This window comes from Oncorhynchus nerka, linkage group LG20 (genome assembly GCF_034236695.1).
Source record: "Oncorhynchus nerka isolate Pitt River linkage group LG20, Oner_Uvic_2.0, whole genome shotgun sequence".
NCBI lineage: Eukaryota > Metazoa > Chordata > Actinopteri > Salmoniformes > Salmonidae > Oncorhynchus > Oncorhynchus nerka.
In genome coordinates, this window is record NC_088415.1 from 61,095,923 (window position 1) to 61,110,806 (window position 14,884).

The 14,884-nt window shown below is 45.2% G+C and overlaps 1 protein-coding gene and 1 long non-coding RNA gene across 2 annotated transcripts; one reads left to right on the plus strand and one right to left on the minus strand.

The window, feature by feature from the left end:
* Positions 1 to 9,365: 9,365 nt before the first annotated feature.
* On the minus strand, positions 9,366 to 11,299 carry LOC115102890 (uncharacterized). The gene is made up of 3 exons (XR_003859507.2): positions 11,153 to 11,299; positions 10,866 to 10,956; positions 9,366 to 9,631 (listed from the first exon to the last, which is right to left on the minus strand). It is a non-coding gene; the product is annotated as an uncharacterized LOC115102890 (long non-coding RNA).
* A 37-nt stretch (positions 11,300 to 11,336) lies between these two features.
* On the plus strand, positions 11,337 to 13,629 carry LOC115102889 (Krueppel-like factor 2). Its single transcript, XM_029623305.2, has 3 exons — positions 11,337 to 11,559; positions 11,665 to 12,655; positions 12,816 to 13,629. Exons 1-3 carry the CDS (start codon positions 11,491 to 11,493, stop codon positions 12,989 to 12,991), a joined length of 1,236 nt encoding a protein of 411 aa, XP_029479165.1. The 5' UTR covers positions 11,337 to 11,490; the 3' UTR covers positions 12,992 to 13,629.
* The last annotated feature ends 1,255 nt before the right edge of the window (positions 13,630 to 14,884 follow it).

The following is a 14,884-nucleotide window of genomic DNA, read 5'->3' on the forward strand; positions in this document are numbered from 1 at the left end:
TCCTTTTCTGTCTCCCTTTCCTCCAAATCTAACCACTCTGCCCCTACCCAGATGGTCATGTGCCATCGCAATCTTAGCTCTTTCTCTACCACTACGCTCTCCTCTTCTATCCTATCATCTCTCCCTTCTGCTCACTCCTTCTCCCTCATGTCTCCTGATTCTGCCTCTTCGACCCTACTTTCCTCCCTTTCAACATATTCCCAGTGGGTCAGAAGTTTACATACATTTAATTAGAATTTGGTAGCATTGCCTTCAAATTGTTTAACTTGGGTCAAACATTTCAGGTAGCCTTCCACAAGCTTCCCACAATAAGTTGGGTGAATTTTGGCCCATTCCTCCTGACAGAGCAGGTGTAATTGAGTCAGGTTTGTAGGGCTTCTTGCTCGCACACACTTTTTCAGTTCTGCCCACAAATGTTCTATAGGCTTGAGGTCAGGGCTTTGTGATGGCCACTCCAATATCTTGACTTTGTTGTCCTTAAGCCATTTGCCACAACTTTGGAAGTATACTTGGGGTCATTGTCCATTTGGAAGACACATTTGCAACCTAGCTTTAACTTTCTGACTGATGTCTTGAGATGTTGCTTCAATATATCCACATAATGTTCCGTCTTCATGATGCCATCTATTTTGTGAAGTGCACCAGTCCCTCCTGCAGCAAAGCACCCCACAACATGATGCTGCCACCCTCATGCTTCATGGTTGGGATGGTGTTATTCGGCTTGCAAGCCTCCCCCTTTTTCTTCCAAACATAACGATGGTCATTATGGCCAAACAGTTATATTTTTTGTTTCATCAGACCAGAGGACATTTCTCCAAAAAGTACGACCTTTGTCCCCATGTGCAGTTGCAAACCATAGTCTGGCTTTTTTATGGAGGTTTTGGAGCAGTGGCTTCTTCCTTTCTGAGAAGCCTTTCAGGTTATGTCGATATAGGACTCGTTTCACTGTGGATATAGATACTGTTGTACCTATTTCCTCCAGCATCTTCACAAGGTCCTTTGCTGTTGTTCTGGGATTGATTCACACTTTTTGCACCAAAGTACGTTTATCTCTAGGAGACAGAAAGCATCTCCTTCCTGAGCTGTATTACGGATGCATGGTCCCATGGTGTTTATACATGCGTACTATTGTTTGTACAGATGAATGTGGTACCTTCAGGCCTTTGGAAATTGCTCTCAAGGATTAACCAGATCTTGCCAGATTTTTTAAAAATTTTCCATGATGTCAAGCAAAGAGGCACTGAGTTTGAAGGTAGGCCTTGAAATACATCCACAGGTACACACCTCCAATTGACTCAAATTATGTCAATTGGCCTATCAGAAGCTTCTAAAGCCATGACAATTTTCCAAGCTGTTTAAAGGCACAGTCAACTTAGTGTATGTCAACTTCTAACCCAACGGAATTGTGATACAGTGAATTATAAGCAAAATAATCTGTCTGTAAACAATTGTTGGAAAAATTACTTGTGTCACGCACAAAGTAGATGTCCTAACCGACTTGCCAAAACTATAGTTTGTTAACAAGACATTTGTGGAGTGGTTGAAAAACAAGTTTAAATCACTCCAACCTAAGTGTATGTAAACTTACGGCTTCAACTGTATGTGTAACCAAGGGTGTAATCTTTACACCGATTCTGTTGCAAAACGTTTAGTCTGTTTTGCAACAGAGTTTATATTTGACCAATTCAGTTAGGTCCCTCCCCGTTTGGTTCTTAAACAGTAAACAGTTTCCGTAATGAATACACCCCTGCTTTCAAGTATTTGCCAACTTTCGAGTCTTATAAACCTGTTGTGCCGAAAAGCTCCCCCCTCCCCCTTGTAACGGCGTTCTTCGTTTGTCGAAAGAGAGGACCGAAATGCAGCGTGGTGGTTACTCATGTTCTTTAATGAAGAATATAGTAATACATGAAATAACTTACAATACAAAACAACAAACGGAACGAAACCTAATTACAGCCTATCTGGTGAAACTACACAGAGACAGGAACAATCACCCACGAAATACAAAGTGAAACCTAGGCTACCTAAATACGGTTCCCAATCCGAGACAACGAGAATCACCTGACTCTGATTGAGAACCGCCTCAGGCAGCCAAGCCTAACTAGACACACCCCTAATCATTCGCAATCCCAAATCCTATAAAACCCCAATACGAAACACAACACATAAACCCATGTCACACCCTGGCCTGACCAAAATATATAACGAAAAAACAAAACACTATGACCAAGGCGTGACAGAACCCCCCCCTAAGGTGCGGACTCCCGGACGCACCTCAAAACCATAGGGAGGGTCCGGGTGGGCGTCTGTCCATGGTGGCAGCTCCGGCTCGGGACGTGGACTCCACTTCATTAATGTCCTAGTTCCTCCCCTTCGCGTCCTGGGATAATCCACCCTTGCCGCCGACCATGGCCTAATAGTCCTCACCCAGAACCCCACTGAACTGAGGGGCAGCTCGTGACTGAGGGGCAGCTCAGGACTGAGGGGCAGCTCGGGACAGAAGCAGCTCGGGACTGAGGGGAAACTCGGGACTGAGGGGAAGCTCGGGACTGAGAGGTAGCTCGGGACTGAGGGGCAGCTCGGGACTGAGGGGCAGCTCGGGACTGAGATGAAGCTCAGGCAGGTAGTAGGCTGCGGTAGATCCTGGCTGGCTGGCAGATCTGGAAGAGACTGGTTGACTGGCAGATCTGGAAGAGACTGGTTGACTGGCAGATCTGGAAGAATCTGGTTGACTGGCAGATCTAGAAGATCATGGCTGACTGGCGGATCTAGCTGCTCTATGCAGACTGACAGCTCTGGCTGCCCCATGCAGGCTGACAGCTCCCTGCAGACTGGCAGCTCCTTGCAGACTGACAGCTCCTTGCAGAATGACAGCTCCCTGCAGACTGGCAGCTCTTTGCAGACTGACAGCTCTGGCTGCTTCATGCAGACTGACAGCTCCCTGCAGGCTGGCAGCTCAGGCTGCTTCATGCAGACTGACAGCTCTGACTGCTCCATGCAGGCTGACAGCTCTGATTGCTCCATGCAGGCTGGCAGCACCTTGCAGACTGGCAGCTCCTTGCAGACTAGCAGCTCCTTGCAGACTGGCAGCTCCTTGCAGACTGACAGCTCCTTGCAGACTGACAGCACAGGCTGCTCCGAACAGGCAGGAGGCTCCGGCAGCGCTGTAGAGGAGGAAGGCTCTGATAGCGCTGAACAGGCGGGAGACTCCGACAGCGCAGGAGGGAAGGAAGGCTCTGATAGCGCTGAACAGACAGGAGACTCCGGTAGCGCAGGAGAGGCGAGGCGCACCGGACCGTGCAGGTGCACTGGAGCTCTTGAGCACCGAGCCTGCCCAAGCTTACCTGGCTCGATGCCCACTCTAGCCCGGCCAATACGAAGGGCTGGTATGAACCGCACCGGGCTATGCCCCCGCACTGGAAACACCGTGCGCTCCATAGCATAACACGGTGTCTGCCCGGTCTCTCTAGCCCACCGGTAAGCACAGGGAGTTTGCGCAGGTCTCCATCCTGGCATAGCCATACTCCCTTTAAGCCCCCCCCCCCCAATAATTTTTTAGGGTTGCTTTTCGGGCTTCCTTGCCAACCGTGTTCCCTCGTATCGTCGGCTCCTATCTCCTGCTGCCTCTGCTTCCTCCTTGGGGCGGCGATATTCACCAGGCTGAGCCCAGGGTCCTCTTCCGTCTAATATCATCTCCCAAGACCATAAGTCCTTATATCGCTGCTCCTCACGATTAACAGGGAGAGTAGGCTCAGGTCTGACTCCTGACTGCTACTCTCTCCCTGAGCCCTCTTCCAATAAATAATTGGGGGTGACTTTCGGTTTTCGCTCTGCGCCGCCGTGTCTTTCTTTTCGACTCCATTCGTCTATAGCCCTCTTCGCACTGTTCCAGCGAATCCCAGGCGGACTCAGGCACTCTCTCTGGGTCAGCCGCCCACCTGTCTATTTCTTCCCACGTCGTATACTCCAAGCCTCTGCTATCCATAACGTCCTCCCTTCGCTGCTCCTGCTGCCTGTTACCACGCCACTCGGTCCGTGTGTGGTGGGTGATTCTGTAACGGCGTTCTTCGTTTGTCGAAAGAGAGGACCGAAATGCAGCGTGGTGGTTACTCATGTTCTTTAATGAAGGATATAGTGATACATGAAATAACTTACAATACAAAACAACAAACGGAACGAAACCTAATTACAGCCTATCTGGTGAAACTACACAGAGACAGGAACAATCACCCACGAAATACAAAGTGAAACCCAGGCTACCTAAATACGGTTCCCAATCCGAGACAACGAGAATCACCTGACTCTGATTGAGAACCGCCTCAGGCAGCCAAGCCTAACTAGACACACCCCTAATCATTCGCAATCCCAAATCCTATAAAACCCCAATAAGAAACACAACACAACACATAAATCCATGTCACACCCTGGCCTGACCAAAATATATAACGAAAACACAAAACACTATGACCAAGGCGTGACACCCCTTCATGTGAATGTGCACGCACTCAGTTCTTCATTGCTGCGACTTGCTTGCTGGTTGAGATTTCTGATCACATTAGGCTGCATTTCATTTTATTTTTTATGTCGGTTTGATCGCGGGGGAGGCACTAGTAATGTCTGCAGTTTTCGCTTTGGCTATTTGTTTAATATAACACACATACATTAATTATTAATTTGGTTGCCTATCCTGACCTGAAGTTTGTTCTGTAGAAAGCATTTGACTTTGATGTGTGCCACAGAAAGCATTTGACTTTAGCCACAATATAAGGAAATGATCTTGCCTGCCGAAACCCCTTCTATCTTGGGACTGCAAGGCCTGGCACACTTTTTGGTTACCTATCATGCCCTCTGATTGTGTGCCACTGGAAGTATTCAACTAGTCACAAAAGGAATTGGTTATTTAAGCAATAATAGTTTTCAGAGCCCTCTACTATTCTCTCTACCCATCCCTCAATCCCCCATCCCATCTTGCTTTTCCTTCATTTTTTAAACCCCTTTTCTGTTTAAGATTTTAAGAATGTAGGTAGAGTAGTAATAATAATAATAATTGTACTCTGTGCGAAAAAGAAAATTCTAATATATAAGTCAACATGAGTGCATATCCATAATCACAGTAAACTGTTACAATAATAGAAAAAAATAAGAAAAAATGTATAAATGTGTAATAATTGAATAAACAAAACTATGACTGTATGTTCCTCCTTGAAGAATCATCTTCCCAATAGGTCCCTTCATCCTTAATAGGACACCCCCAGCACCTCCACCATCCCCATCAAACTCCCCTCACCCCACCCCTCAACCACAAAACACAATAATGATTATAATTATACCAAGATATATATCCACACACGTACAGTACATATACATAAACATTTTCACTATACACTCAACATATCTCTTTTCCTACATCAGATATGCGGGTGACATTTCCACCTGGATGACAGCATATAATCAGCAAGATGGAGATGCTCTTCTTCCGAGAGAATGCCTGCCCATTCTTAGAATTCAGATAATCTGAGATGATCACATGTAATTTACATTCCAACCCTAACCTGAACGTTCTGCTTCTTCCTCCACACCATCCAGCGATGCCCCAAAGATGCTAAATCAGAGCCTTGTCAGCTCCAGTTTTGACTACTTCAACTCACATCCTGTTGGAATCCCTGCATTCTCAGATTCCCCTCTGTTATTAATCTCTATATTGCAATCAATGAAGTGTTTCATAATGCTGTACTTTAATTAACATATATGTTCAGATCATTCCGGAGAGATAAGGGGTGTTATATCTCCAGGGGGGGGTGGTAATTCCTCACCCATGCCAACAAAATGCTACTTTTTGTGTGGTCTCTGCCTTGAAAGTAAGTATAAAAGTAATGCACAATTAACCTACTGAAAGTGTACTGACTACAAGGCAAAACAGAACTGTCAAATTATATTACATCTGTGTCGTTGTATACTTGCGAATTAGAATCTTAAGTGTAACATAATTTTGTTGGGGAAAACTGAAATGCCCATCAAATGTATTTCCCAGTTTGCTGAATGTGTTCTGAAGGAGGAGTCAATTGTCTTTTCAAATACGGACAAAGATGTTAACATCATGAGAGAAGAAATAGCAGTCACTCTCCCCCAAAACACTGGTATGTTCAATTTCTAATTTAATATAATAGTAGATAAAAAGAAAAACATTTATATGGATCTTTCAAGGTTATCTTTGATCAAACTTCTGACTCGATGGCCACTAAAACACATGTATTTAAATAATTATGTTACAAGAAAGCTATACTATTCCCTTGTTCCCTGTTCGCTCAGAAAAATACATGTAAAGATGTATAAACTACTTGACATTATGTTTCGCTAGATGACCTGAGCCAACTGTGCCACTTCTGTGGGAAGGTGGACAATAAATGAGAAAGACATTAACTGGGTAATTGCTTGCTCACTTCTAAAAGCACATTTCTAGGAGGACGAATTTGAAGCAGAAATATTTCTAGAGGTAGTATCATCCGCTTTGTCTAATAATGAAATAATTGTAATTCAAGAAATTGAATTTCTTTTAAATATATTACAATTTTTTATCATAAATTTCAGATTGGTTGTGACCGCTGCCCACGATGGTTCCACCAGTCCATCATTGGAGGATTATGTCTATGCTGCCTGTCGGGACAAGGTTAGGTTTGACTTCCAGTTGACGAAATCACCTGGAAAACGTTGCATAAAAAGTGGATTAACTGTTTAGTCGAGCTGTTGCAGATTTCCAATATTTGTTTATGTTATTTGTCTTTTTATACTTGATTTATTGTCATTTTCTATCTCATTATGCAAAGATCAACATTTGTATTTCTTATTTAGTGTTTGTTAACAAACTTAACTTTCTGTGATGTTTTTGTGTTATTGAGTGAATGTTTGTGTATTATCTTTATTTTCTTAACATTACAAAATGTTTCTTTATACTCAAATGTTGCTTTCTGTGGCACACACTACTGGTCAACATGAGCTACCAAAATGATTCTAATTTCCTTAATTTTGTTGGCTAGAGTCAAATACTTTCTGTAGCACACATCAGAGTCAAATACTTTCTATAGAACAAACATCATGTCAGGATATGATGGAGCTCCGGGCAGCCGAGCGGAATGTAGCACACATCAGAGTCAAATACTTTCTATAGAACAAACATCATGTCAGGATATGATGGGGCTCCGGGCAGCCGAGCGGAAATGGAGGAAAACTCGCCTCCCTGCGGACCTGGCATCCTTTCACTGCCTCCTCTCTACATTTTCCTCTTCTGTCTCTGCTGCTAAAGCCACTTTCTACCACTCTAAATTCCAAGCATCTGCCTCTAACCCTAGGAAGCTCTTTGCCACCTTCTCCTCCCTCCTGAATCCTCCTCCCCCTCCCCCCCTCTCCTCCCTCTCTGCAGATGATTTCGTCAACCATTTTGAAAAGAAGGTCGACGACATCCGATCCTCGTTTGCTAAGTCAAACGACACCGCTGGTTCGGCTCACACTGCCCTACCCTGTGCTCTGACCTCTTTCTCCCCTCTCTCTCCAGATGAAATCTCGCGTCTTGTGACGGCCGGCCGCCCAACAACCTGCCCGCTTGACCCTATCCCCTCCTCTCTTCTCCAGACCATTTCCGGAGACCTTCTCCCTTACCTCACCTCGCTCATCAACTCATCCCTGACCGCTGGCTACGTCCCTTCCGTCTTCAAGAGAGCGAGAGTTGCACCCCTTCTGAAAAAACCTACACTCGATCCCTCCAATGTCAACAACTACAGACCAGTATCATTTCTTTATTTTCTCTCCAAAACTCTTGAACGTGCCGTCTTTGGCCAGCTCTCCCGCCATCTCTCTCAGAATGACCTTCTTGATCCAAATCAGTCAGGTTTCAAGACTAGTCATTCAACTGAGACTGCTCTTCTCTGTATCACAGAGGCGCTCCGCACTGCTAAAGCTAACTCTCTCTCCTCTGCTCTCATCCTTCTAGACCTATCGGCTGCCTTCGATACTGTGAACCATCAGATCCTCCTCTCCACCCTCTCCGAGTTGGGCATCTCCGGCGCGGCCCACGCTTGGATTGCGTCCTACCTGACAGGTCGCTCATACCAGGTGGCGTGGCGAGAATCTGTCTCCTCACCACGCGCTCTCACCACTGGCGTCCCCCAGGGCTCTGTTCTAGGCCCTCTCCTATTCTCGCTATACACCAAGTCACTTGGCTCTGTCATAACCTCACATGGTCTCTCCTATCATTGCTATGCAGACGACACACAATTAATCTTCTCCTTTCCCCCTTCTGATGACCAGGAGGCGAATCGCATCTCTGCATGTCTGGCAGACATATCAGTGTGGATGACGGATCACCACCTCAAGCTGAACCTCGGCAAGACGGAGCTGCACTTCCTCCCGGGGAAGGACTGCCCGTTCCATGATCTCGCCATCACGGTTGACAACTCCATTGTGTCCTCCTCCCAGAGCGCTAAGAACCTCGGCGTGATCCTGGACAACACCCTGTCGTTCTCAACTAACATCAAGGCGGTGGCCCGTTCCTGTAGGTTCATGCTCTACAACATCCGCAGAGTACGACCCTGCCTCACACAGGAAGCGGCGCAGGTCCTAATCCAGGCACTTGTCATCTCCCGTCTGGATTACTGCAACTCGCTGTTGGCTGGGCTCCGTGCCTGTGCCATTAAACCCCTACAACTCATCCAGAACGCTGCAGCCCGTCTGGTGTTCAACCTTCCCAAGTTCTCTCACGTCACCCCGCTCCTCCGCTCTCTCCACTGGCTTCCAGTTGAAGCTCGCATCCGCTACAAGACCATGGTGCTTGCCTACGGAGCTGTGAGGGGAACGGCACCTCAGTACCTCCAGGCTCTGATCAGGCCCTACACCCAAACAAGGGCACTGCGTTCATCCACCTCTGGCCTGCTCGCCTCCCTACCACTGAGGAAGTACAGTTCCCGCTCAGCCCAGTCAAAACTGTTCGCTGCTCTGGCCCCCCAATGGTGGAACAAACTCCCTCACGACGCCAGGACAGCGGAGTCAATCACCACCTTCCGGAGACACCTGAAACCCCACCTCTTTAAGGAATACCTAGGATAGGATAAAGTAATCCTTCTCACCCCCCCCTTAAAAGATTTAGATGCACTATTGTAAAGTGGCTGTTCCACTGGATGTCATAAGGTGAACGCACCAATTTGTAAGTCGCTCTGGATAAGAGCGTCTGCTAAATGACTTAAATGTAATGATGTAATGCAAATGAATAATTAATGTTTGTGTGTTATATTAAACATGGAAGACAGAGTTAAATGTAGGCAAGCAATAAACATTTCAGAACTACTACTCGTCGAATAAGACATGGGAGAGATGACTAATTTTGGCAAAGAGATTTATTTATAGACTAATAGACTTGAAACAAATAATAACAAACCAAAACTGCAGACATTACTAGTGCCTTCCCCGCCATCAAACCGAAAGAAAAAAAAAAAAAAAAACGCAGCTTAACATGATCAGAATTTTTTACTAGCAAGCAAGTCGCAGCAATGAAGAATTGCGTCTGGCAGGGGGGAGCTTTTCGGCACCACACCGGCTGCGTCATCATTGTGGAGGGAGGTTCCCCAGAGCTTTATAGGCTCACCTGAAAGGCAGAGTGGGGAGAGAGACAGACAGCAACACAATTAAACCCAACCAAATCATGAGAAAACAAAAATATAATTATTTTCAATGTGTCAAGTAATTAACAAAAAAAGAGCAAACTAGAATGCTATTTGGCCCTAAACAGAGAGTACACAGTTGCAGAATACCTGACCACTGTGACTAACTCAAACTTAAGGAAAGCTTTAACTATGTACAGACTCAGTGAACATAGCCTCGCTATTGAGAAAGGCCGCCGTGGGCAGACCTGGCTCTCAAGAGAAGACAGGCTATGTGCATGTGTAACGGATGTGAAACGGCTAGCTTAGTTAGCGGTGGTGCGCGCTAAATAGCGTTTCAATTGGTGACGTCACTTGCTCTAAGACCTTGAAGTAGTAGTTCCCCTTGCTCTACAAGAGCTGCGGCTTTTGTGGAGCGATGGGTATACAATGCTTCAAGGGTGACTGTTGTTGATGTGTGCAGAGGGTCCCTGGTTCGCGCCCGGGTATGGGCGAGGTCTAAAGTTATACTGTTACATTGATGCTGTTGACCCGGATCACTGGTTGCTGTGGAGAAAGAGGAGGTCAAAAGGGGGGTGAGTGAAACGGTTAGCGGTGGTGCGCGCTAAATAGCATTTCAATCGGTGATGTCACTTGCTATGAGACCTTGAAGTAGTGGTTCCCCTTGTTCTGCAAGGGCCGTGGCTTTTGTGGAGCGATGGGTAACGATGCTTCGTGGGTGACTGTTGATGATGTGTGCAGAGGGTCCCTGGTTCGCGACCGGGTATGGGCGAGGGGACAGTCTAAAGTTATACTGTTACATTGATGCTGTTGACCCAGATCACTGGTTGCTGCGGAAAAAGGAGGAGGTCAAAAGGGGGGTGAGTGTAACGGATGTGAAACGGCTAGCTTAGTTAGCGGTGGTGCGCGCTAAATAACATTTCAATTGGTGATGTCACTTGCTCTGAGACCTTGAACTAGTGGTTCCCTTTGCTCTGCAAGGGGTGGCTTTTGTGGAGCGATGGGTAACGATGCTTCGTGGGTGACTGTTGTCGATGTGTGCAGAGGGTCCCTGGTTCGTGCGAGGGGACGGTTTAAAGTTATACTGTTACACATGCTGCCCACAAAATGAGGTGGAAACTGAGCTGTACTTCCTAACCTCCTGCCAAATGTATGACCATATTAGAGACACATATTTCCCTCAGATTACACAGATCCACAAAGAAATTGAAAACAAACCCCATTTCTATAAACTCCCGTATCTACTGGGTCACAATGTGCCATCAACAGCAGCAATATTTGTGACCTGTTGCCACAAGAAAGGGGCAGCCTGTGAAGAACAAACAACATTGTAAATACAACCCATATTTATGTTTATTTATTTTCCCTTTTGTACTTTAACTATTTGCACATCGTTACAACACTGTATATATACATAATATGACATTTGGAACTTCTGTGAGTGTGATGTTTACTGTCCATTTTTATTGTTTATTTCACATTTGTATATGATCTACTTCACTTACTTTGGCAATGTTAGCATATGTTTCAAGTCCCTTGAATGGAATTGACAGAGCGCAATAACTCAGCTCATTGGAGGACTGCTTTATATACCGGGGCTAAATTTACCATCATCCTGAACGTATTTCCTCGGCTGCGCACAATTGGTCCAGCTACTCGGCTGTCATATTTATAAGCTTGGAGAACCTCCTACTACCATTCAAACTTGCTCATGACTTTGAAGCGCAACTTTGGAAGAGCAACAGTTAGATAGAACGCACTGATTCTGGTGCGAGGTGAGCGCAAAAGGGCACTCACTCACTGAATCAACTTTGGCATAAAATAAGGTATCATCTTTTTTTAAATGTCTTTTTCCGGGGTGATTTTGCCATCCATCTCGACATTTGCAAACCAAACCAAAAGTTGTGAACATGTAAGTAAGCCTACAGACTTCTAAAACTGTTATGTTCATAGCCTTCTGTTTGAGATTCAGCTGTGTGTTTTCTGTCTAATGCTGTGATCCTCTTGGTTGTTGCAGAAGTGGAAAAGCGAGATGGACAAACCCATTTCTTCCAGCTGCTCCATTCTTGATATGGTACAGAACATGGACTGTCGCAGTATCGGGAGAAAGGACGACGGGGATCTTTGTAATTACTTAGATCTGGATTTTATTCTGGCCAACACCACTGGCTCAGACAGCATGACTACTGCTGCGCTGGGAGCAGGTTTAGCGGAGTATTACATGTCCTCGACGGATCATCCAGGTGACCTGTTCACCACTGAGAACCCCATGCCATCCTACCCGTCCAGTGAGCACAGCTCCCCGCCTCCCCCCTACAGCACCAGCCTGATGGCGGAGCTTCTCAGGTACGAAGGGGAGAACAGCTACGTGGTCGGTATTACGCGCAACACCTCCAGCATCCAAGGAAGGTTGTATGTGAACTCTACGCAGTTTCCCAGACAGGACATTTTAGATAACATCAAAGTGGAACCTTCCATGGACGGTTATGGACCTGTTATGGGCATGGTTCCCCAGAGGTGTCCGAAAATCAAGCAAGAGGGCAACGTGTTGTGCATGATGTCCTTCGAGCAGCCGAGAGTAGCCATCTCCCCGCGGGCAGCCAGAAACATGACGCCACCGCTCAGCCCCAACGATCAGGGGAGCTCGGAGTGCCCCCAGCAGGACCCGATGTGTCACTCCATGACATGCCCACATAACTACCACTCCTCAGCGGCGTACGCACACCACCGCCCCGGGGCGCCTCAAGCCACCCAAATGCAGATTGGAACATACCAAGGTGCTCACCAGTTCGGAGTGTACGAGGAGGGACTCAGCATGCAACCAAACACACAGAGGGTACTGCTGACGCCCCCATGTTCTCCGCTGGAGCTGCTGGAGACCAAACCAAAGAGAGTTCGCCGCACCTGGCCAAGGAAGCGCACGGCGACGCACACCTGCACATTCGCTGGGTGCGGAAAGACCTACACCAAGAGCTCGCATCTGAAGGCGCATCACAGAACGCACACTGGTAAGATAAATATATTTGCTTTTTTAGCACATTATGCACCATAACATGTAACATTACACACCTTTACGCGTCACCATACAATATTACAGGGCCATATTCATGGAGAATAAATGTAGGCCTACTCAATAGAGCTTATGTTTCTTTTGTTCTGTCTCCTCAGGTGAAAAGCCATACAATTGCGGCTGGGAAGGCTGCGGCTGGAAATTCGCTCGCTCGGACGAACTGACCCGCCATTTCCGCAAACACACCGGTCACCGGCCCTTCCAGTGCCACCTGTGTGATCGCGCCTTCTCCCGGTCCGACCACCTCGCGCTTCACATGAAGAGACATATGTGATGTGATTGATGTACACGACTGGGAGTTGTCCTTCATGCCTATTTTGAATAGGTCTATCGGTCATTTTATTTAAATATTTAAACATGCCATTTTGTTATACATAAATATATTGAAATGTTTTTATTATTTTGTAATAATGTAGCTGGTACTACCTTAGTTATATTTGTTATATTAAAGCTTTATAGCGCTTGGTAGGGTGTTTGTTTTTGAGTAAACAATCCTATGTGGGGCTGGCCCTGTACTTATTTTCTTTCCTTTACAAAAGTTTAGTGCTGTGATTGACACAAGTGCCTTTCTGTTATTCTGACTGTGTGCTATTGTAAGCACTGTCTATGGCAAAACTACAAGGTCACCAAAATAACAAAACAAGTTTACTTAGTCTACTATGAAATACAATGTTTTGATGTTTAAACTGCCTGAATGGTTTTTTTGGAATGTCTCAAATTCTTTAACTTGCCTTTACACTCAACTGTGATCTGTTTTCATGGAAATCTTACACTTTTGGGTCCAGTCCCTTTGTACACTACCAGGGCTAGATGTCCTGTGTGTGATTATTTTTTACTGAAGTCTATATGCATTTTATACTGTAAATTGTGTATATATTGTAAATATTTAAATACATTTAAATGTATTCTTTATTTGTATTACATCCTTGACTGACCTCTCGATGTGTGCAATTATGAATTTAACCGCATAGTCACCAAAGACTCATTTTTCTGAGAAAGTTGTTCACACATTATACTCTAGCTTAGTGAACCACATCCACCCCATAATATGGGCTTTATATTTAGACTAAAAATTGATGCTGAAGAACAGACCTAAGATCCTACAGACAATCCATTACACAGACCATTAGACTATAAGCGTATACACAGTGCTACTCTATATACCCCCTCTCAACCTCGAGACTTTGGTTCAGTTAAAACAATGATATTTTCCAGCTGTTAGTCAGCCAAGGCCAGCTTCTTGTGGGTTAAGCCTATAAATACAAACATTACATTTCCATAATTACAGAGAGAGAGAGAGTGGCTGGGCTGACATCTGGACAGGACAAGACAGGGGGCACAGCACAACACAACAGTCCCAAATGGCACTACATTTACCACAAAGTATATATTGTTTTATGGAATAGGGTGCCATTTGGGACGCATATGTTTCTGATGGCTAAATTATACATGGACATCAAAGGGTCTTACAATTAACTAATATTGCAATTATACATATGGGGCAGGTTTCCTGGACTGATATTAAGCCTCCTGTACTAAAACACACTTTCAATGGAGACTCTCCATTAAGCATGTTGCTTAACTCAGGACTAGGCGTAATCTGTTCCTGGGAAACTGGTCCATGGAGTAGTAGATCACAGTTTAAAACATTCTTGGTGGATAAAGATAATATATTATGAGTGTACTTCCATTTATAAAACATTTGACGTTGACAGAGCTTCCTGGCGTGAACTTAACTGTGGACTTTACTAAAAGAAGCCAAAGACTATCATCACCAAAGACAGAGGGAGGAAAATGAAAAGGCTATAATACAGTTTATCACACTCGAACACAAGTTTGACAGAAATACAGTTTCAGTTACTATAAAAGTTAAATGAGCTCCAATAAAACCACACCTTCCATTTTAAGTGGCACCACTCTGTCCCTGAAGGAGACACTTTTTAATACAACCCACTATACTGATTAATCAAAGAAATATGTATGGTACTGTACAGGACAGGCAGCTGCACCTAGTACATCTCACTCAATGCCTCTGCATTTACATTGTGTATATGTCTCACACACTGAATTTACATACAGTAGGTTGATTTTAACATTTGCAGAAGAACAAGGCCCATCATAGTATTTTAGTTCAATCTACCAACATCTTGTTAGAATAGATCAAGTC